The 24,192-nt window shown below is 41.9% G+C and overlaps 2 protein-coding genes across 4 annotated transcripts in view; both read right to left on the reverse strand.

Annotated features, from left to right (window-relative positions):
* Positions 1 to 14,752, reverse strand: part of stk17a (serine/threonine kinase 17a) — a 34,377-nt gene extending 19,625 nt beyond the window's left edge. For both annotated transcript variants that reach the window (XM_072678713.1, XM_072678712.1), the window contains exon 1: positions 14,280 to 14,752. In XM_072678713.1, coding sequence (XP_072534814.1) covers positions 14,280 to 14,419 — 140 coding nt within the window. In that variant the 5' untranslated portion in view covers positions 14,420 to 14,752. The remainder of the gene's footprint in view (positions 1 to 14,279) is intronic.
* Positions 14,753 to 16,244: 1,492 nt separating this feature from the next.
* Positions 16,245 to 24,192, reverse strand: part of hecw1a (HECT, C2 and WW domain containing E3 ubiquitin protein ligase 1a) — a 99,976-nt gene continuing 92,028 nt past the window's right edge. For both annotated transcript variants that reach the window (XM_072679384.1, XM_072679385.1), the window contains one exon: positions 16,245 to 18,565. In XM_072679384.1, coding sequence (XP_072535485.1) covers positions 18,454 to 18,565 — 112 coding nt within the window. In that variant the 3' untranslated portion in view covers positions 16,245 to 18,453. The remainder of the gene's footprint in view (positions 18,566 to 24,192) is intronic.

Here is a 24,192-nt window from a genome sequence, read left to right on the forward strand (position 1 = left end):
GGGCACATGTGCTCACTGTCCACTGTGTGTATTTTTCACTGGTATGTGTGTATGTGTGTGTTCACTGCACGGATGGGATAAATGCGGATGCCAAATTTCATCTATGCTCATTAATGTGGTTGTTTAATGTTTAACCTTGTGAGAGATGGGCTACAACAGCCAAGAACAGAAAGCTGAGGCTGCAGTGGGCAGCTGAAGACTATAGAAACGTAGCCTGAGGAATACAGATGGTAGGGTCAAAACTTGGGCCCCAACAGCATGAATCCAAGGACCCAAGGTGGTGGTGTAATATATAGATTTTTTTTGTGCACACTTTGAGTCTGGTAATACCAAATCAGTAATCACTTACATGCCACAGCAGCATGCTCTTCAGTGGCCCTGCCAGTCACCACATCTGAATTCAACACAACACCTTTGGGATGTGGAAGAATGGAAGCATGAATTGCAGCATAAAAGTACTCCTGAAAAATCTGCAGGAATTGTGGGGGGCAAGCATGTAAACATCAACCAGAATCTCAAAAGAAGGTACATGTAATCCATGCCATGAAGAATTGAGGCTGTCCTGAGAGTAAATGGAGATCCTACCCAGTACAGTATATATTCTCCACACACATACATTGTTTTTAATTATTCAACAACAAAAAATTATAATACACCACAAACAATTTAACCTTTCCATACCTAAGCTACTGATAACCTCCTGATAGCCTGGATGTTTAGCTAGACAAAAAGACTTCCTTTGAACTGGAAGGTGACCCTGGACAAAGCCGCCACTGGACAAATCCCTACTTAAACAGATCCAGGAATGATTTACTATGCAGCAAGCCAGAGTCTCAAACACACTATTAACACTGTCTGAATGGTTCTCCACACACATACACACACAGAGAGCCACTCACACTCACAGGGCTTTAGCTCAGGCTCAGTCTAAACACAGGAGTAGCCAAGAGAAGCAAAGAGGAGATTTAGCTTCCTGGAAGAGTTTGCTGAGCTGATGAGACACTTCGGGTAAGTGATTGAGAGAGGGCATCCCAAATCGCACAGTCCTGTCCTGGGCTAGCCTTCTCACCCTGGCCCTAGGCCAGCAACACCCAGTCCATTCTTAAACACATTCGGCACAGTCCCAGCTCAGTGAAGTGATCACAACTAATGCTTGTCCTCAGAGACCTGTTGGTGGAGGCTATGTCCGTCCTTGTTGTTGGGAAGCTGAAATACAGCAGTACACGCTAGCACCAGAATGTGTTTGAGTGGGACAGCACACACTTGACACAGATCTGCGGGGTAAATTCCTGCATTTGTTACACTCAGCCTGAAAGTGTGAGAATCCAGTGACTCCTCCCATTCCATCCCAAAGGAAAAGTCATTTCAGCCCACTGCAGAGATTTTCATCCGGGCCTGAGTGATATGAAAAGCATTCCCCCCAAACAAGAACCTCTAACTCCCTATAAACTGTGTTTACAAGCAGTGACAACTTGCCAAAGGTGGTGTTACTGACTACTACTGACCATTCAGGATGTGCAAACATTTTGATGTAGGCCCTTTTCCTTTCAGATTATGTTAAAACTGTAAGAGATCTTGTTTAAGAAATGTACCACCTTTAACGTTATGCCTTTTGGAAGTCTGGTCATCTTTTAAATGCTTAACTATTCACAGAAACCATCGGGAAATCATGGGGTACCCAAACTTTTGCATACCACCATAAATAATAAAGGGCAGGAAACGGAGCATCAAAACAACAGGGCCAGTATTGAAATGAAACATAATAAAAGTTACCACACATGGGCCTTGTATACCTACAGTCCAGTGTTCTGTGCTCAGATGAATGCTGGTCTACAAAAAAAATGTAATCAGTATCAATTATGATAAATTATTAGTTCATTAAACAGCAGTAGACTACAGTGCTTTGTCCTTTCACACTGGTAATCCATTCTCCCAACTCTGGATATAGGCCTCTGAGCAGCCACGGTTGCTGACAGCGCTCATGTGAGAGTCATAGATCTGGAGTGGGTTTCAGGCACCACAGGAAGCTTTCCCCCATTTTCAGCCCCATTCTGTCCAGCGCAGGCAGATTTACTACATACAGCTGGGGCTGCCCTTCCCTTTGAAAAACACTTCTTAAAATGGTGAAAAGGGGAAGGAAAGGGGAACTAAATGGCTTGGGTGTTTTGGATGTATGACAATACATAGTTCATATATTTATATGGGGTGGTGGGCAAAGCTTTCCTACAACATATGCATGCTAGAAGGACTATGCATGCTTCCTGAAGGACACTGAGAATGGCTACGCAGATTCCAGGCTATTCCTAGTGCTTTCTATGGTATGGCTTACTGATTAATAGGGTGTTGCTAGGCAGTTGCTATGGTCTCCATAGTGGTTGCCATGTTGCTAAGTGGTTGATATGGTGTCCCCAAGTAGTTGCTTTGGTATCCATAGTGGTTGCCATGTTGCTAAGTGGTTGCTATGCTGTCCCCAAGTAGTTGCTATGGTATTCAATCTGGTTGGTTGGGTGTTACAAGTGTATCTGTATCATCAGTAAATTAAGAAGGGTGCACAAACTTTGGAGGGAAATGTTTCTACATAGAAACAATACATCTGATCAAAAAGTTGTATACAAGCCCAATTTTACAACCAATCTGAACAATCTGGAGTCGTAACAGTGGCGATATATTAAAAAAAAACATGATAGTTTGACAAGATATGCAACAATTTAAACAAGCAAGTATAATAACTAACAAATAAATAGGTTAAATGTTAAGAGCCTCTAATGAACCCTCAATATCTACTGTTATGAACCACTAGACTGCACATTTGGCCCAAAGAGATGGTAAGGGGTTCAGGGATTTGGATTCTTGGATGATGACTCAATTAAGCGACTTCATTTTCAACTGGGAATCACAAGTCATGCTGCTGGAAACTGAAGATCTGATAAACACTGTGCCTGCCTATATTAAACTGGAGCCTACTGTATTAAACCCTCTTCGCATGGGGGCATGTCTTCCCACGTGTGTGCAGATTTGTGTGTTTACACTTTGCTTTGCGAGGTATAGTTAGCAAGGCTCCAACAAAATCCAGTTGTGTACAAGTCTCCTGACAGCACCAGGCAGAACAAAGCAACAAGGGCTAATTATAGTCAACATTCATAACGTAGTCTGGGCAGACCCTGCCAAATCATTGTGATTGAGCCTAACTGACTCGAGAGCTATATGGCACCTTCCGCTCCTTTGTAAACCTAACAGGCTTTCACTGCCCTTGACCACGCTGCTATAGAGTACCTTCAATCCTATAGCAGGGCCCTATTCTGGCCCCTGCTGCTCGAGATTGGCTTCTTAAAAACATGAATGCCAAGTCTGAATGAGCATCTCTAATCTCCTTACATAAAACCTGCCGCTACAGAGGCTTGCGGCTGACCATTCAAGGCATGACCACTGCTATGCGGAACTTATTGCTCACCAAGTGAGAGTAATTTGCCTTTGGTGTGAAATGTTCCTAGTACTTCATGTTAAGCTTTAGCAACAAAGCCATGCAGCTCACATATAACGTGTCAAGAATTGAAGGGCCCCCATCACAGAAAACTGCATTTTCTTTGTTTGACCAGAAAAAAAGATTTTTTTAAATTATTTTTTTATTTTTTAAATAATGAAAAAGTAAACATACTGCTCTCATCTCAGTCAGTTTAGATCATTTATGGAGACTAAGCTGCAAAGACAGATTAATATGCTGCCCAACTGATTTAAATATCCCCGTCTATTCAACCTACCACTGTTTATCGACACCCATTCTTACTGCAGCTATCAGGGGCATTTCAGCTCAGTGCTTTTCATAGTTCTGGGCATTTTTCCACTTTGCTGATCAGCTTCTAACCCATAAGCAAGTTTCTTGAGAGCTAGACGTGACGTCAATAAGCTGCACACAGCCCGCCTACTCCAAGTGAATACTGAAAATTTGAATATTACAATATTTACAGTAAATTTCAAGTCACAAGTCATATATTACTGATTTCTATGGTATCATTTCTGGCGCAATGAGGAACTGAGCAGTCCTCGAAGTTAATGCACAGCATTGCACAGGTGCGTTTACCTCCACTAAAAACAATGGTTCTCAATTTTTCCCCTTGGTATGCCTTGTCCAGTCTTTATAAAACAGTTCAAAAGTAAAATGTACACTATTTAGACTAAAGAGAAAACAATAAACAAATAAAAAAGCCACCTACTCAGAATCAGTTATGAAAATCAATCAACCCATTTACATGTCTCCACCTATTCATCCTACCACAGTGTAGCTCCACCCTTTCATATTCTCATGAGCATTTTAGCTCCAAGTGCTTTTTAAAGGAGTTCCATTAAAATACAGGGTGGTCAATCAGACCACAGCTTTATTTATCTTATAGCTGCTTTACCTAACGCTCAGTAACAGAACCAGCTAGTTTCATTTCTAGAAAAAAAGAGAGGTTGTGTAAAAATGAATTATGCTCATTTCACGAACATGAAACTGCATAAACCTTTTAAGTGGACCTCAAGGGAAAATATAAAATGGAGGGACATTAAAGGATATAGGCCCTTTAATGACATTTGTGCAAGAAGTGAACAAAACATATCATCAAATACAACATTTTAGGTATCATTCACTCCAACACTGTAAATGCTTGGGCAGATACGGCTGTATTTTCGTGGAGCATTCTTATATGAACTGCGGTTAACCGGCACAGAGTGACTGGGAGTGAAGCCTTAAGCCCGTTGGAAGGATGGTCTGTGATTTTGAGCTCGAGACTTTGTGCCTCTGGTGCCTTTGAAAATGGCCAGCAGCCTTGCTCTGCAGCGGCGTCAGCACAATTCGCAAAGCCTGCGGCCTCACACAGACAACACCCTGAAAGAGATGGCTTTCATGTGCAGCTCTGGGGTTGATGGCTGGGTCACTGTCTAAGCGAGACTGCAGTCGCATTGAGAGCAGATGGTCTGTGGTAAGTTGCCCAAAAGCATCCTTGGGAGGAGGAAAGGGGAGGGAAAAAAAAAAAAAAGTGTTCAAAGCAACGCTCGCATGATCTTTCTGTCTTGATGCGTTTGGAAAAAGCTAATTGGTCCAGTTACTGCAGTGCACAGGCCACACTATGCAAACTCTGTCCAGTCATAAAGTCTGGTCTGGACACATTCGCACTTTTGTTTGGGAACTGCACCGTTTTAGCTCCTGGCTCAAGTTTCGTGTAACAAGCTAAAGACAACACACACGCGCGCGCTGAAGTGGCACACATCCAAGGAGAAAATGGGTTTAATATAGAAAGGGCGCCTAGCCAAGGTACCAGTTCGCTCCACGTGCCAGGAGCCAAAACTCCCTTTTCTTCTCTTAATTAATACAGGAATCCCAAGCAGGAGCCCATTAGATGTTCCTAAAAGGAAAGATAACGTATATCTTTGTGAATTTACAGCATGAGGTATGAGATTACTGTACACATACAATTCTTATCTGCAAAAGGAGCCCATCTGTCAACCTCTAATATTAATGTCTCCTCCAACCAGTCCCCATCTCCTGTTAACAGACTGTTTTCAAACGGACACAAGAGCGCTGACCCCTACTCTTAGGTAAAGGAGATCAATAGGGGACAGTAAATCTCACTGCAACTTTTAAAGATGCTGACAGATGGACTCTGCAAGATTGAGGCTAGATAAGGATCCTCTGACAGGGATGTGTTAGAGACTTGACGTCAGAATGGTGACATTTTGACACCATCCAGCTGAAGGACTTCTCATTCACACCTGCTAGAGAAAAGCTCGTGTCACTGGGCAAGCAACCTGTTGACAAGAGAGAAGCAACCAGTCAACTGGGACTTAAGTGGGACATCTCCAAAAGCCCCACCAGCTGAAAAATATGTTGGCAATGTTTATTAATTAAGAATTAACCATGAATTCTATTAGACTTTGAGGAGTTGGGTCTACAATCCCTTCTGAAGAGTTTGCGACAGAACTGTGGAAAGCCTCCACAGGGTCAGGTGGGGCACTGATCCACCTGGCTCAAGGAGCTCCACCTTAGACCATCTGTTCCCTTTACTTACTAAACCGCCACAGACTAAACAATGTATGAACCTATATAGTAATTAGAAAATGACTAGCCCTGACACACACTAATAATTTGGTCTCAGCAGTAAAAAGGTGAAGAAGGATCTAGAAGAATCTAGACGTTCAGACTTACTGAATTTAAACTGTACCTAGTTTCTCATTAATCATGTCCACTTCGACATCTACTACTCCTTCCCTTCTTCATTAAAACAACAAACATCTGCGTTTTCTAAGAGTTTGAGAGTTCCCGCAGTCTAATCTAAAGAAGTGCTCCCTCAAGATGTTCACCAACAGTGAAGGCCATATGCTCTGGGGTTCTTACCACTGGCAAATCTGTCTACTTCATGGACACTGGAAGGGAAGCAGCAACAGTAGCAGAAACCAACAAATCTAAATACCTCTCAAGTACAACCATTAACCTTCAACAATCGGAAAAAAATAACCCGTCTACATCAACGTATCTGGACCCAGTCAAACAAAGACATATCGTAGGTATGACAAAAGCTCATTTATCTATGGAGAAAAGCGCCAAAAAGAAAAACCACTTCCATCATGTTTAGATAGCTAATCAAATATTAAGGAGTGAGTGGAGTGGAGCGGAGGTGGAATTTCACTGGCTGGTGACCAAGTGAGAGTGCCTTTTAGCCTAATAGCCATGTAGTTTGCTGGTGTACAAGTTACAGGCGAGCACTTCAGTTAAAGTGCTGCTTTTCTTATAGGAGATCCCTAACTGCAGCCACTGTGACTGGAGCAAAAAGCACCTCATTTGAGGAACATTAACTAAGGTATGGCTAAAATCCTTTTCAGAAAGTGTGGAGGGGGGACGGGGGGGGGGCTCCCAGACTGAAACCAGAGGCCTGTTTACTCTGTAGCTATGACATGGGGGAATAATGAACTCTGACATGTGACCTCAGCGTAGAGTAAGAGGCGCCTATTCACATGGTCTCCGGGCACAGAGGCAGACATTTTCTGAATACCTTGGGAAAGTGCATTACCTCATCAGTGTCCCTGTGCAAAGTTCTTCAGACGTGACTGTCCTTTCAGCACCTCTCGCTCTTCGTTACACGGTGGCGATCGTGCACAAAAACAGACCCGGGGTCTGCTTGCTATGCAGTGGCAGAGACACACAAATGCTTTGTCTCAAAGGTGAACTCCAGTGCCACTGTTCTCAGGAGAACAGTAAAGCGAGCTGTAAAGCTTCAACAGCAGGCTGAAACTGTAGTTAATCATTCAAATAAAACGAAAGGATTAGGCTTTGCAGAGTCAACAGAGTCTGAAATATCAGATTTCTCTATGTCCATGTTTTTGCCGACAACTGGTCTAAAGGTCAGCTGCAGACAGGAAGCTGAATAAACATAATCAGACAGCGTCGGCTGCCGAGAATAAGTTTAGCGTGGCGGATTCAGCTTCTCAGCGAAGGGCGTCATAGCCTTTTCTCTGATCCTCGGCAAGGGGGAGCTCATCAACAGGCTTCAAAAACAAACTTGGCTTTTCACACAGCCACCCTCCCCTTCATCACCCTGCTCCAGTTGCCATGGTGCATCTCAGATGTTGCCATTGGGGCCTGAGACCCAAACAACTTGAGAAGTGGAGCAATGATGTCATGGTATCCTTCTCAGTTGTCAGGCCCGAGACAGAGATCCTTTCTGTAAGAACGAGGGTGCAAGGCCGGGGTTCCGAAACGCGATGGGGAACAAGGGAAAGAAAAAGGGGGGCCTGTGGCGTAAGTGAAAGGGACCACACTACACACATCCGACAGGCTCTCAAGCCCCATCCAGAGACGGAACCCCACACAGCGGCCCCGAGATTTAGAGAGGAGGGCGAGACATTTTTAGCAGCTGACACGCTGCTTTAGACGATGGCCAGGACAGGAGGAGTATGCGCAGTAAACAAAGCCCTCCCAAATAACTCTGGAGTGTCTGACCTTAATTAAAGATGACAGAGATTCTTCTTTTTATGAATAGCCAGGGGGGTCAGATGACCTCTGTAATGCAGTGTGAACACATGAGAAATATTCCTCACATTCTAGCTAGACAATACGTCACTCATCAGATTCTGTCAGTCTTGTGAATCTTCTTATTTTTCGATGAACTCAAATCATTTCTAGCAACCATTATTGAAGAATGGGCCGCATCAGCTCTGGCCTGTTCTCATCAGCCCTAGAGTCATTTGTGGAAACGTGAAGCAATGCAATTGTCATTGTCTCGAATGGTCATGACGGCTCGAAAACCGTCATGGGTTCCGCTAAGACGTCTCTATTTAGAACAAGTAGTGGAAAGCTAATCGGTTGCACCCAACGCGCAAAGGAAAAAAGTAGCAAATCGCACCTTGTCATGACTGTCAAGATGAGAACTACTGACTTGTATGTGAAACACACTCCCCTTCCAGAAATGGAAGGATGACTTATCTGGGGGAATTCTCCAGGCAATGCTGTCAAGTGGAAATTGAGGCCGGTATAGTTGGTACAGGACTGGTGACAGCTCTAAAATGTAGGCAACGGAGCAGCCACTAATTATTTTCATTTAAACATTGAAAAAGAGAAAGAATAAGACTCAGACTGGATTCAGATTTGGGAAGACCAGCGAAGAACACTGAACTCATTGTCCTATTCATGAAATCAGTTTGAGACAACTTCAGCTTCATGTTGAAAGCAGCTGTTAAAAGATGTGTAAATTGTGGCATCATGGGATGTACAGGGTCAGCAACAATACTCATATAGACTGTGGCATTTAAGATATTCATTGCATTAACGGACCAACAGTGTGCCAAGAAAACACTCCCTACACCATCAAACCACCTCCTCCAGTCTAGACTGTTGACACAAGGCAGGTTGGGACCACGGATTCATGATGTTGGTGCCATATTCCGATCCTACCATCTGTGTACCTCAGGAGAAATCGAGATTCTGCAGACCAGGTTATGTTTTCCTCGTCTTCAGCTGTCCAGTTGATGCAGCCTTAGCTTTCTGTTTTTGGCCGACAGAAGTTGAACCCGATGGGTCTTCTGCTGTTGTAGTCCATCCGCCCCAGGCTTCAACATGTGTATTCTGATACGCTTTTCCACTCATCACAATTGTCCAAACTAATTATCTGAGTTACCGTAGCCTTTCTTTCTCAAGCCATCTGGACATTCTCTATTCACCCCAACTGCAGAGCTGTCTAACTGGGTGTTTTTTTCTTTACTGCACTATTCTAAGTAAACTCTAGAGACTGCTGTGCTGAAAATAGGGGATCAGTAGTTCTAGAAAGACGCAAACCAGCCCTTCTGGCACCAACAATGAGGTCATGCTCAAAATCTGTAAAAATCACATTTCTGACGGATGATGAACATTGCCTAAAGCTGCTGGCCCACATCTGCTGATTTTATGCCATGCTGTTACTGATTACTACTGTTGGCTAATTAGATAACTGATGAATGAGTTCATAATCAAGTGCTAAGTGAGTGTTTACCCCTTTAGGCATAAAGTAAAGTAATACAAGTAAGCATTCAATTAGGACTGGCTTGTACGATAACTGCCTTTCCTGATGTCGATAATGCACTGAGAAGGTAAATGGGTGAGGTTGTTAAAAACAGGGATGGGGAAAAAGCCCGTCTGTGTGTGTGTATTATATATAACACCATACCATATTGCTCATCCCTAACAAAATGCATCATTGTCATTTGACCTAAACTGTAAGTGGTGGTAGGCTAACGCACCAACACAACTTCAGACAAGAGGCTTCAACTGAACATGTGACTTGCATTATAGGAATATGGCTGCATAAAAGCTTGCTAAAATGTTTGGAGACAAAATGATCCTCATTATTTTATAATAAAGGCTTATCTTAGATTGAATTAATGCTCGTCTATTCTATGACGTACATAGCACATTCCCAATTTCCACACACGTCAAGCAAAGCAGTCATTTGGTTTTCTTTGAGTTATTTGGCCTCAGACAACACAACAGCAGAGTCCTGAATCTGATCTGACAGAACTGGGTGTTCCCTCAGGAGTGGAACGCAGTGTGGCAGCCCTGCAATTATCCATATTTGTGCATCTAGAAACCACACACACTCTCTCATTTCACCTCACACTTTGCATTCAGTGGGATTCATCACGGCAGGGCAGGAACGTTAGATCGGTACAGATCAGTGGCTTGTGAAATGACGATGAATTCTGTGAATAAACATACAGAAAAACATCCAAGGAAGCTTGGCAATGACATCTCAAATTCCTGAAGCCTTTGGATTGGACTGTGATAATCTTAATCAGTCTCAATGTTTGGAGTAATCAGTTCTTGTTTTGCTAAGCTTTTGGCAATGCGGCTTTGTAGTCCAACACCAGGTTTACCAAAGGCTAATGCTACCATGCCTGCCTTGTAAATTCCAGGCCTGACAAAATACCAAACATTCTTGGGACACCATAAATCTGCTTGAGGTGAGTCTCAGTATCGGCAAAAACATTAACTGAGGTTCTTAACAACTTTGCACATTACTGTTGCTTTTGTAGTCTGGTTGTAAATATGTCAATTAGCCTAATCCCTTTGGGCCCAAAAGGAATCCAGACAGTTTAACATTTTCTTCCTTCTTTCTCACCAGGGACCAGCTTACTAAACCATCAAACCAGATGGACAAGTTGTAGAGTTTCAGTGAGAATGCTGTGTGCAATTTGATAGAAAGTAAACTAAAACCGACCCAAATCTGCTTGACCCAAGCTCCTGTTAACGGTAGTTCTGTATGGATGTCGCCTCATGCTGTGAAAACCAAATTGTACATACTGAGAGCTCAAACAAACATCTACAAACCTTTCCATGTTGTATGTAATATTTTCTCTTTCACCTGAGGAACTGTTTGGGAAACAGATCCATGATCCATTCCCTACTGAAAGCACATGACCGATTATTAAATTGCTTTCACATCTGAGCACATTCTTTACGGCCTAAAAATAGGCTAATGTTATTTTCCAGGGAAAACAAAGAACCATCCCAATTCCTTTAGCAGGCGCTGAAACCCCATACTGCAGCCATTAAGTTCAGAAGGAGGTTGTCTCCACACGTGCATGGCCAACCAAACAAACACATGTCCAAGGGATCCAATCAGGATGCTTGCTTCATGGCCTGCTTTAGCTGCTCAAGTTTACCTTTGGGAAACTGCACTGAAAGATGGGCAAACCAGGAGGTCTACAGCACAGCCAGGTAATGTTCAGGATGCTTGCAAGCAAACTCCTCACGTGTTTATCCTTCCTCCAGTTTTACCTTCAGCTAAGCAGAATTTTAGCCAGCTGTTCGTTAGTCAGGTTCTCCTAACCTACATACCAAGGACTTTACCAAAACAGGCCCCAAAACAACAGATTCCTCTTACTTAGCTGTAAACCACCTTCTTGGCTGCCTTGGGGTTTTACATAGAACTGTATATTGTCAGAAAAGCATGTGTGGCCTGGGTTTCGTCTGTGAAATTCGAACAGATGAAGATTTTGCCTTCTAAAGCTCACAGGCACAGAAAACAACCCACAAGACACTACACAGGTCCAGAAGGCTGACAACACACCCTTAAAGCCACAAAACTGATATCTAAGCAGAGGGCCTTTAAAATGGCCTTGATTTTTACCCAAATCACATGATCCAGTAGATGCAGCTCAAATGCCATGCATGCAAAACTGTCTCTTTTTTTTTGGGTTCAAGGGAAGACAGGGTTGGACAATATGACCTTTTTTTTAACATTACTGTGATAAATGCTACAGTGTGCATTGTGTGGATATCGTAATAAAAAAGACCACACACACGTTTCTTAACAAAGAGAGCCGAATACAGCCAAATTACTGCAGGTAGTGTAGCACTAAATAAACAAATGACTGTACTCAGAATTATTGATGTGAAACTGCTATATGTGCATTTCATCTTTTAACTACACCAGACACCAAACCTAAAGAAGGTTGCTTCACAGACCTTCACCGGGGGTCTTCAAAGTGGCCTGTTTTTTGCCACTGAAAGCCATGAAGTGCTCTGAACCAGTTACCAACGCCCCAGCAAAGTGCGTTCCCCCTCCCTTTGATACAAAATGGCACATTTTGGGTTTCTTTTCCCAAGTGGTTTTCTTTAATGTCACCGGCAGGGCTTCCGTCAGCTCTTCAGGTGACCCTGCGACATTCCTGACCATTGAAACACCTGCCAACACTGCGTCACAGGCAATCACTTCAGCAAATGCTTAAATGAATCCAGACTATTTAGCTGTACGAGGCTGTACTTGCCTTCTGACTGCTGGGGGTTGTGGTCAGATATTTGAAGCTGCTTCGTTTATCAGTCCGAAAAGTTTCCTCTAGAAAAACAAACAGTTCAGATGCCTCAAGAAATCAGATGTTTATTACCTCATTGTGAGTCAGTGAAGGTTTCTGATTGCACTTACTGCGCTGTGTACAAAGCAATGTTTGTAACAGAAACGGGATACTAGACGTGCAATGCCATTTGGGGTCCAATTTCTTGGACACAGATCATTATTTACAAGTCACAGAGGGGCAACAAACCTCTAAAGCCAGTCTGAAGCTGTATACAAACCCAGCAGCAGAGGAATCACTTAGTGGTAGTGGTGGTGGTGGTGCTGTGAGCTCAGGCAATAGAATAGGGGTGTAACGATAAACTCAGCCCACAATCCGATACTGATTCACGATACTGATTCACGATACTGATTCACGATACTGATTCACGATACTGATTCACGATACTGATTCCAGCATTTAATACTCAGGATGTTCTGAAGAGATCTGAACAAAGAAAAATAACATTTATGTTGTTGAATGATCTTCCGACGAGACCAGATCTGGGATGTAGAAGGACTTCAATGCGTACCATGAACATGCTGTCTAGTGCAGATGGTTCACATAACTGCATTAGATTTAAAACATTAATAATAATCTCTCAATCCCCACGAGTTACAGTGAGATACCCCGATTTTTCAATTCAATGCGTTCTACAATATTTACACTTACATTTATGGAGTTTAGCCGGTGCTCTTATCCAGAGTGACTTACAGAAGCTTTATGTACACTCTGACTATATCCCTAGCTAGGGTAATTTGACTAGAGCCCAAAGATACCGTCCACCAGAAAAGTCAAGACTAATACCCAGATACAAAACATGCACCATACTTATATATACACATACGTACCTACATAGTGATTGTGTCATTATTATGATAATTAGATCATATATTTTATGAAAATTACTGTGGATATTTAAAGAAGACCCACCAATCCCTAAATAGATTTAGTATCACACTGCATATCGTAATTATTGTGCTAGTTTCTGACAGTACTTTTGACCAAAACTTATGAAACTATTGCAAATTCACAGTCTGCAGTATCGTGATGTTACATTGGTTATGTATTATTAAATATTTTGAATTATTTTTAAGAAAGTGCTTCTTAAGACCTGAATTTCATCCCCAGAACAAACTGGTTTTGGGACAACTAAGGACAACACAAAGCACAAAGAGTCAAATGATCATATAATATCCTAGATCACAAATAGACAGGTCAGCCTGACCTACTGCACTGAAAGCCAGCTGCTATCACTCAACCAACAGTCTACAACTGGTCACAGAGATAAACAGCCGACCGTTTCAACCGTTTCAGCGTAGTATCGGGACTAAGCTGCGTTCACCAACTCACATGACAAGAGGCTTGCGAGACCTGCTCGAAGGCTGAGATGAGCTGGAGGAGCCCTGAAAACAGACGACAGAGACAAAGTGGAGAATTTGTTTAGGCGAAAGTCCTGAAAGTCCTGAAAGTCCTGGAAGTCCTTCACGGCAGACTCCCTTTGAGTGAGTGAGTGACTTCAGCTCATCCCAGTCTTCAAGCAAGTCTCGCAAACATCTGAACTTGTTGGCAGCATCAGGACTGACCTCTATTCAGAAGCACACATGCTGATGCATTTTTACGGGCTGGATGAGCTCTGAAACACAAGAGATTGATGATAATGATAATGCACAGTAAAAGCCCAAAAAGATACAGAGCCTGCCTGCCTTCAAATGAGTCAATTGCAGGTCTTGCAAACTTCAGCTGTGTTGCTGAACCCAACTCAATCCTGGCACTACCAGCAACCATAGCAGTTGAGGGCTTTAAAGAGCTGGATGAGCTGGATGAGCTGGATGAGCTCTGAAAACAAGGCAACAGTTGAATTATCCAGGTTTTTTTTAACCCAGGCTACACAGAAGGTGCCCAGAGCTAGACAGCACAGGCTGAGCTGCTTGTCTGCATACCTGCCCAGCTCCTTGCCGGGGATGAGGCTGTAGTGGTCGGAGAAGGGCTCGCTCCTGATGGTGCTCCTGACCTCGCAGAGTAACCCAGAGCGGCTGTGGCTGGCCTGAGCTCGGCTCCTCGCCGGACAGTCGGGGATCATAACGGCGGACTTTTAACGTTAATGCACAGCAAAGCAGAGCAAAGCAGAGCACAGCACAGACACACACTCTCACTCGCTGGCTGTGTGTTGGACCGAGTCAGCCAGACGAGCTGGAACAGTCCGTTGGCTAGCTAGCACTAACTTTACAGAACTATGTAGCTAAGCTAAGCTAGCTATCTAACAACCGCTGTGACCCGAGATGTAGCTAAGCTTATAAAAATGCGGCCACCGGGACGTTCATCTTCGGGAGTGAGACTCGTAGTGAGCACCAGCGGTCAGCCAGCTCCAGCTCCAGCTCCAGCTCCAGCTCCAGCAGCCTGCCTCTCCGTCTCCCTCTCCGAGCAGCAACGCTCACTTTGATTTCCGTCACCGTGGTAACGACATTGATTGACAAGCGGCGCAGCCAAAAGGGGCGGGGCTTGCGTGATCGGGGTTCCCCTGCAGGCGCCGAGCCAAGGTGTCAAACTCCAATGACTCCTCATTTAAACTGGCTTTAAACTTCGGTCTTTAAGAGTTTTGAGGTGGATTATAAGACATTGTTTAATTATTTTACATAATAATAAAACACACAGCCTGCGTGTTTTATTATTATGTAAAATTAAAATGGCTAAAATGGCTTAATGGTGATGGGAGCGCAGGGCGGTGAAAGCCCCCTGCTGGTTAGAAGGGTAATGGCAATCACACCACCGTCCTCTTTCCAGTGATGCATCTACTGTATTAATATTCTATAAATCTTTATTCACATGTAAAGTGCAGATATGATGAAGTGATATGAAGCATAAACTGTGTATCAGGGGCATGCTGAGGGTTATAGAAGGTGTCAGGAATAAAAATAATAATGTGTGTGTGTGTGTGTGTGTGTGTGTGTGTGTGTAGGTGGTATAAATTTATAACCTTGTCCAATCTCCATTTTTGCCATTTTTACTTTTTGACTCAATGTTAATCTGTTAATCTTGTTCTTCACATTGGGTCATGAATGATGAATGGACCAATAGAAATGCTCCATTGAAAGTTAAGTAGTTTTTTTTTTTCCTTCTCCTGTAAAGTTGCAATTTTGGAGATAAGAGTTAATGTTTTTTTGTTTTTTTGCATACGAGTGATGATATATAGATATATCTGCCTTGTCTAGATGTTGCAGGTAAGGTTTCCACAGCAAAGACTATGATTGTGCAAGCAAAGCTGTACAGTGAAACAGTTCACCACCTTCTAGACTTAAACGGTGCACCAGCATACGAGCAGCCTTGAAGCTTTCCCAGTGAGTGATTTCATTTTCAGATCTTACATCAATTGCTTAAAGGAACCTATGATGAACTGAAATCACAGGCCAGGTAGAGGGGGCACTTTAAGGGTTACAAACTACCTCAGGAATAATAATTTGCAAGAGCGCGGGAAAGACAGAAGGAAGAAGAGCAAAGATTCTGACATTAGTGGATATGCTGTATATATTGGGTACCAAGCTTTTGGGAATAAAAAAATGGAAAGATTTCAGCACACATATCATTTTTAACTATATAAGTATACATAAAAATAGTAATAAAGCCAGATCTGCAAATCAACAGTTGTGACTTCATATAAAAAAAAACTCCCAGCACAGTGTTTCATGGTGCACCAGATGCTAAAGTGGCCTTTTAACCTCGTTCCGCTTGTTATTTAAACATGCTTTATCCTAAATGCACTTCCGGCTCTCATTATTTCTATGAAACTGTGATAACTACAGCTACAGATATCGATATTGATATGGCTCGAACGAAACTAAGGGCACATTGATGATGAAACACATTGATGTGAACACAGAAGAAGCACAGGCAAGCTCTGCACTGCTGAATGGTGGAAGTTCATTTATAAGGATCTGGTCTGAATACAATTTAGATACATTAGTGTCTTTACATTTTGAAATCATTCAGTGCATTAGATTAGATCAGTGCTTCAACTCCAGTTCCGTAGTCCTGCTGCACAGGTTCAGAGGTTTTTCTTGCTCTAAAAACACCTGATTCAGCTCAAGAAGGCTGTGATTATTAACTATTCACATGACCCAGGCGCAGAAAAACTACTGACATTGCACAGTGTGGTACAGGCCCCAAGAGCTGGAGTTGAGGAAAAGAAAAACTGTCATAAGCAATAATAGGGTTAACATTATTAACGCCTGCGTGTTCCCCATTAATGGTCCCTTTCAAAATAACAACAACGTTACTGTGTATACAAATACACAAACAAGGCATTGACAAATCATTCAAAATAGAAATAATAATAATCATCACAGTCATAGTCAGGCATTCGAACAGCATTAATTAAAAGAAAGGAATCACGTAATTAAAGAAATGACTCAACACTTTACAGTAGCTTTCCAGTTAAACCATATAAAACACACAAACATGATGTACAAAAATAAGTACAGTAATATCTGCAATAGGCATACATACTTACAGGTAAATAAGAGGCTGGATTAGTGAAGGTCTGTTGTCATACTACAGATTTCTTAGTTCTCAATAAGTACAGGGCTTAATATTAATATTGTAGTCTCAGTAATGGATATTGCTTTAAATAAGTATGAATGCTTGTTGTTAATTTATTAATTTCCAAAGAATTTCACTTTACGATTTGGGTGGTGGGTCATTCTCAGCATTCTCAGTCCACCTTGTAGATCTGTTGCTGCACAGCTTGTAGGTGTTGGTCATCCTCCAGTCCTTCATCAGTGCTTACAGGATGCTGCTCCGCTGTTGCCTGGTTGGTGGACTGTTCTCAGTCCAGCAGCACTGCTGTGTCTGATCTTCTTGTACCAGTGCAGCACACACTACTAAGACACCACCACCATGTCAGTGTCACTGCAGTGCTGAGAATGACCCACCACCCAAACATTCCCCTTGTGTTTGTGGTGATACATTAATAAAGACTGTGTATATTTATCAATCAGTTGGCCACTTGTCTTAGGATAGCACTGCTGGTTCTTCACCAGTGCAGTGTTCAGTGGGAATCTGGGAAATCTCATATGAGATTGACACAGAATTGTGGGGACAAATCCTAGCTTCTGCTGTGTATCTAAATCTTCTGATGGACATCCCTGACCTTTCAAAAAACTAGTGCTGTGAAAACATCCACTGTGTTGTTCTGGAGGTGGGAGTACATGCTCTGGCTGCAGAGCACTGTGAGGTGATCTGAGTTGCTAATCTGGGCCTAATGTAAAATCGCTTACATCACCTGGCTCAACAGGCTTTCTGTAAAGTCTGTAACTACTTATAGAGCACTGAGACAGCAGAGTTTCAGGAGGATGTGCTTCATCACATCTGCTCTTTAGGGCTTCCACCAAGGCAAGAATGATGCCTTGCTGTTTGCCTAATTGATAAAACTGAGTTGTCTTGCCTGATTTTTGCTACTCAAGGCAGTCATCCATTGAGCTTTGATCATTATTAAGGTCACAGTGATTGCATGTATACCGTTTTTCAGATTCTAGATAATAAGCTAGTTAAACTAAAACTACCCTTGGCAGAATTTCAGTGAGCCACATCAAGCATTTTGCGACGTCTCCTCTGTTGGCCACTGGAGATCATCTGAACTCCTCTTTGGCATCATTCAAAGAAGAGTAACTTCTAGTACAAGTATGAAGGTTCGTAGGGCTTTGCCTATAAAACAACCTTGTCAACGAATGCCATTTCTTCTAATGAAGCTGCAGGCCATCGGTGAAGCTCCTGTTAAGTGGGCTTTGTCCCCCATGCACAATAACAGTATATCAGGAAAATGAGCAATGCCTCTTCAGTAACAATGGCGCCGCAGATGAGCAGTAGCGAGGGAACAGTCGGTAGGCTGGACGCAGGTTTTAACTACATGTCTTAGTTCTTCCCTTCCCCAACCCCACAGTAGTACAATATGTACAATATACTCATGCAGTTTCAATTAATCTCAAATAAAACTTCACATACTCTCAAATAAATCCTCAGATGCATTTCAGTATAAAATAGCAGTCTCTTGAGGACGGAGTCACTGAAAATGAAATTACAGTAAGTTTAGAAAATATAGTCTCTTAGGTGTCCCACAATTCTTTACTCCAGACCAAAAGTGCTGGTCTCCTCCACGGCGATCAGCAGTTTCTCATACAGCATGGTGTATGAGGGATATGGAGGCAAATCCAGACGATTAAAGCATGTGTGGGCCCTGCAAGAAATAGAGAAACACAGCAACACATAAAGTCAATGATCAAGAAAGTGTGGCATGTACTTGTATAAGCTTCACTCACTTCACAATTCTTTTGTTTATGAAAAGCAAGAAAAAACTGAAAAGCAGAGCATTCACAGCGCTCTCTATTCTCGAATATGACTGTATACAAGTTCCTCTAACCAGTTTTACAATATCACCTTCAGATAATATTGTATAGTAGTTTAATATCACACATAGTTTCAGGTTATCCCTTACCCTAACTCTAACACTGAGGCCACACCTGATTTACTGGTTGGGTAAAGGGGTGTTTAATGATGTTAAATCAGGTGAGCTGGTGATGAATTTAACAAATCCACACACTGGCACCAAGCTTGGATCTTCAAACTAGCAAGCTAGCAGCTAAGATCTCAACTGCATTCCACTACTTTCCCAGAGCTATAGCACTCCTAAAACACAATGGACACCTCACACCCTAATCTATTCACCTAATCTATAACTAAGCTTCGAAATCTCACTGCAACACAGGACTGATACATAACATACATATCATTTACACTATGATTATTTGCACAGTTGTACAGATGTTAATTTTTTGTAAATATTTATATAATTATATCTGTACATAATAGCTTTATTAGAACACTTTATTACTTTTAGTACTTTTTTAACTTATTGTTTTTTGTATTTTTCTCTTAGTGTCATAGCTTTAACAGTTTGTTTGTTTGTGACATGTCATACCTGATTCTGATTCTGAAATGAGAAATTCTAGTAACCTTTTACTGTATTTATGTATTTATGTGCATCTGTTCTAATGTGATCTGGAGTTTTTACAAACAGAGTCGCTCGTATTGCACAGATATGTTTTTTAAACAAGTGCCTAAAACCTTTGCACAGTGCTGCAGGTTAAAATCACTGGATTCTACTCTAAATGTATACGGCACATACTAATGTGAAGAATATCAAGAACATCAAAAATGACGTCCAGCTATTAGTGTGTGAGTGTGTGTGCAGATTACTCCCCATCCCACACTCTGACTTTACTCTGACAAGATGCATTCAGGTGTCTGGGTTTGATCGCCGACAACTGACAATGACAGAGTGGTGTAATCGGGAGAGTCGTGAGAACTCACAGCACTGCTGTGTCTGATCCAGTACAACACACACTAACACACTACCACCACGTCAGCATAACTGCAGTGCTGAGAATGGCTCACCACCTAAATAATACTTGCTCTGTGGTGGTACTGTGGGGTCCTGACCATTGAAGAACAGGGTGAAAGGAGGCTAAGTAACAGATGAACTACAGTCTGGAATTATGGACTACAAAGTGCTCCTAGAAAGTGAGTATGTGCACAGATTACTCCCCATCCCACACTCTGACTTTACTCTGACAAGATGCATTCAGGTGCCTGCGTTTCATCGCTGACAACTGACAATGCCAGAGTGGGTAATCAGGAGAGTCAGGAGAATTCCTGGTGGGCCAATTTTGGGCTGGTTACCGTGTGCCAACAATACTGCCTTTATGAAGGTGGCTTCCTGCAGCGTGCTCTCCACTGCCCTCATATATATATAAACACAAAAACACGACACATTCAGGGGCTATAAAAGTCTGAGCCATGTTTAGATTTGTAATAATTTAGGAGGATATAGTTCCTTTTCTGTACAGTGCCTGTTTACCCACCGTGATTAGTTGGCTAATGAGACACAGCAGCAGCGTTTGACAGATACCATTACTTTAGCACTACTAAATTTCTGAATAGTGAATGGAACTGAGTTGAATAGCAAGAGTACGCGAGAGTTCACCAAAGATCACCTGACTTCCAAAAGTTAGAGATGACACAATAATAATAAAAAAGTAATGTAATTATCTTTACAGTTTCAAAATAAAGTCAGAGTCAAAGTCAGAGATCACCCTGCATGGTCAGCACTTAGTAACCCCACCCTCCCCCACCCCCTAGTATCATGGCATGGAAACACTTTTTTGTAGCAGCTTAGGTCTTTCATTTTTTATTTGGGGGATTTCTGCCCAAAAGGTTTCTTCTTCTGTAAGATTCTTGGGTTGTCTTGCTGCACTGCTCCTTTGAGGGCTATTCACAGATTCTGAATGATTTTTAGGGCAGTGGACTGATAAACCATGGTAAGGGCCATGGTAAGACCTAAAACCTGCACCTGATGTAGTCAATTGTGGATTTTGAGGTCATTTCCCTGCCGTAGAAGCCATCCTCTTATCATCTTCAGCTTTAAGAATTTGCTGGTATTTAGCTGAATCTATTCTTCCCACTACTGGTTAAATGTTTGGTTTAAAAGTTCTGAGCATGATCAATCCACCCTTGAGCCTAACTGTCTGGATTCTAGGTGTGTTTCACCTTTAAAGGCACTTGCATATCAGACAATACCCACATGTTTTATATCAGAATGTTCAGAACAATCTCAGCTCTGTCTGTAATGAGACCTCATGTGACCTAGAGCACTTTCTGAAGATATGGTTTGACCCAAAACCTGAAAAACTAAAGTCACATTTTTTGAAATTCTTTTAATATCTTGTGAAAACATAACTTTTCTGGAATTGTTTTGGTGTTTGAAACGGGTTTACCAGAGTCTTAACTTCACAAAAGTAGCAAAATGTGTGAATAAAATAGTATATAAATGGCGAGAGGCAGAAGAACAGTTTCTGAATGTTTCACACAAAACCATAGACAGACGGCCAAATCCACCAATTACAGATGAGAGCCAGATCACAGACACAAGAATCTACCAGTTAAGACACGGCAAGAGGCAAGATGAGAATGCTGCCTCGTAACTCCTGATGTGAGTATCCTATGGTCTGGATCATATTTCTGCTCTGTATTATCACAAAGATATTATAAGAACCATTGCATTTGACATGTGGCTGCTTTCATAGACTTCAGAGAGTTAACAGCTGGACAGATGTTCTTTACATTAAATACTTAATCCTTTTTTCTCCAGACATACCTACATTTACATTTACAGCATTTAGCTGACGCTCTTATCCAGAGTGACTTACAAGGTTACTTGTTTTACAGCGGTGGGCCATTGTAGTGTTAGGAGTCTTGCCCTAGGATAGCATAGTCTCCCAGACCTGGAATCGAACCCTAGCCTCCCACATGGTGTAGTAGCTCACTGGCAGGTAGTGGAGTTATCTGTTGCACCAAATCAACCATCTAGCTTTTGCCCACTCTGGTCAAAAAGCTATTGCTTGTTATGTTGAGTGCTAGCATTGCTTAGAAGAGCATCATCATGTAGCTCCAAGTCCTACTGTAATTCTGATGCTCTGCAAAAATGAGAGCCCCTTGGAAAAAGACTCAGGGGCACAATCAGTTTTAAATGGTAACAAACTGTGTCCAATGTTCTTTCATACTGCACTGAAGGCATTTCACCCTTAATAGGGTATATTCTAGTGAACATCTTTGTTTCAGTGTGCAGGAAAGTAATCAAAAGTAAAGCACAGAGCGTTCCCTTAGCTTGCCCTTATTCAGCTCAGCCTGTGCTGATGATTTCCACACAATGCCAAAAACAGGCCTGTTCTCCCTGTGACAGTGAAATTCGAACTCAGTGCAGTTTTAGTGCTGACAGCGCCAGCTTTTGATCCACTGGCTCTGCCATTTGCCAATGTGGCACTGCGAGAACGACATTTCAAGGAGAAGAGCTGGAAGTGACAGTGGGAATCTTACAAACAGGCAATTTTAGAACGATACTGTTTGTCACTTTGTAACTTTATTTACAAGTGTAAATTGTGAGAATGGCGATGAAAGAAACTAACCTCATTCTCAATAAACTGAGAAATGAAGTCAATTAAGAAAATATCAGTTCAATATTGGGTGCTGGGACTTGGGTTGGCAGAATTGTTCAAAATATGGTGCTTGTTCCCTTTAATGGTGGATGCCCTTTTGCTTAAGCACTACGTATAGTCCACATGGAACAAAAGGCCAGCTATTATGTGCCAGCTAATGGAAAGATTAGAGATTATAGCTATTTTCTTCTCTGTGTTTGATTTACTAATGGCAGTCAACACCTTGGGAAAACATCTATTGCAAAGTGTTCTTGCTAAATAAACACTCACACTTGCACTCTGCACTCTATTAAAGTCTACTATGTATACTTTTCCATATTTAAGCCATGAAAAATATGATGTGAAAATACATATGTTGTTTTTACTGTTCAGTAAATGACTTTCAATCCAGTTCTAAGAGATTTCCTCTTAGAACACCCATAAAAACCTGTTATTTATTTATCATATTTAAATAAATATAGAAATTTGAACTTCATTTAAACAATATTGAGAGATGAATATAAAATAACTTAGAAAATGTCTTTAAAATTATTTGTATAATGCAATTTTCTTGGGAGGAAAAAGTTAGGACACCCCACCTCTATTACTATTTTAAATGCCAACAATTACAATCCAGTGCTCCAGATCAGCTGCAGATGAATAGAATATGAGAGAGGATTGTGGAGGAGCCTGGCCTGTCTGATTTAAACCACAGTCATTTAGTTTGCTCGTGATTGTTGAAGTGAGTGGGATCAAGCCTTCAAGCCAAAGAAGGTCACAGATGCATTTAAATCTGGGAAGGGATTTAAAGAGATCTCAGAACAATTAGAAATCAGCTGTTCCACTATCCAGGGAACAATTTACAAGTGGAGAACCATTAAAACAACTGCCAGCATGGCCAGATCTGTTCGTCCTAGCAAGTTCAGCCGAAGAGCAGACATCAAGATCCAAAAAGAAGCTGATACAAAAAGAAGCTCTACAGCTTATTATTATATTAGCTAACATTAGAAAGAGACTGGACAAATTGTTTTGGGTGCAAGAAAGAAACTCTTGCTGTAAAAAAGGGCTAAAAACTCGTAAAAACTTGAAAAAAAGGAATATTGTGTGTTCCTGGTTCTGGTCTTTGTCTAGGTGTTCTACAAGAAAATACTGATACCAAAATATTGCCAGGAACAAGACCTTTTGTAAACAGCATGGGCAATTACCAGAAATGTCAGTATGTTCCTCTCATTTAATGTGTTCAATTTAAACTTAGATCTCAGAGCTCTACTCAAACAGGCAACTACAATCCAGAGTGAGGATAGTGTCATACCTTCAAGTGAACACTGTTATGTAGCTGGAGAGGACATGTGAGAGTGAGTCAGTGTGAGTCACACACTTAATGCCAACTCGAACACTTCTGAGCTAAGAACTTTCTGTAGCTGCTTCTGAGTGGGTGTGGGAGGGCAAGAGTTTGCTGAGTAGTCGAGAGTAGCTGATTTATAGCATGTTTCTAATATGTCAACACAGAAGATCGTGTTCAAAGTATTCTACAGAGAAATAGCACGTTGTCAAGCAAAACATGAGCATTCTCCAAAAATGCTCTCTCCATTAACCTTTTAACAGTAACAATGAGACACAGACGAACAGTTGCAAGTGGATCCCCATTTAGCAACTTTTCAGGGTTTTTTTTCCCCCCAGATGACTTCAGATGATTTTACGAAGCAGATACACTAATCAACCAGCTGGTTGACTTGCCCAGTTAGGGTAATCATGGCATTAACTAACAAGTATAACAGAACCTTCCTGCCTTGATTCCTTTATAAATTTTCTATTTGTCAGGGTAAAATGTAAT

Source organism: Salminus brasiliensis, chromosome 5 (assembly GCF_030463535.1).
Source record: "Salminus brasiliensis chromosome 5, fSalBra1.hap2, whole genome shotgun sequence".
NCBI classification, from domain to species: Eukaryota; Metazoa; Chordata; class Actinopteri; order Characiformes; family Bryconidae; genus Salminus; species Salminus brasiliensis.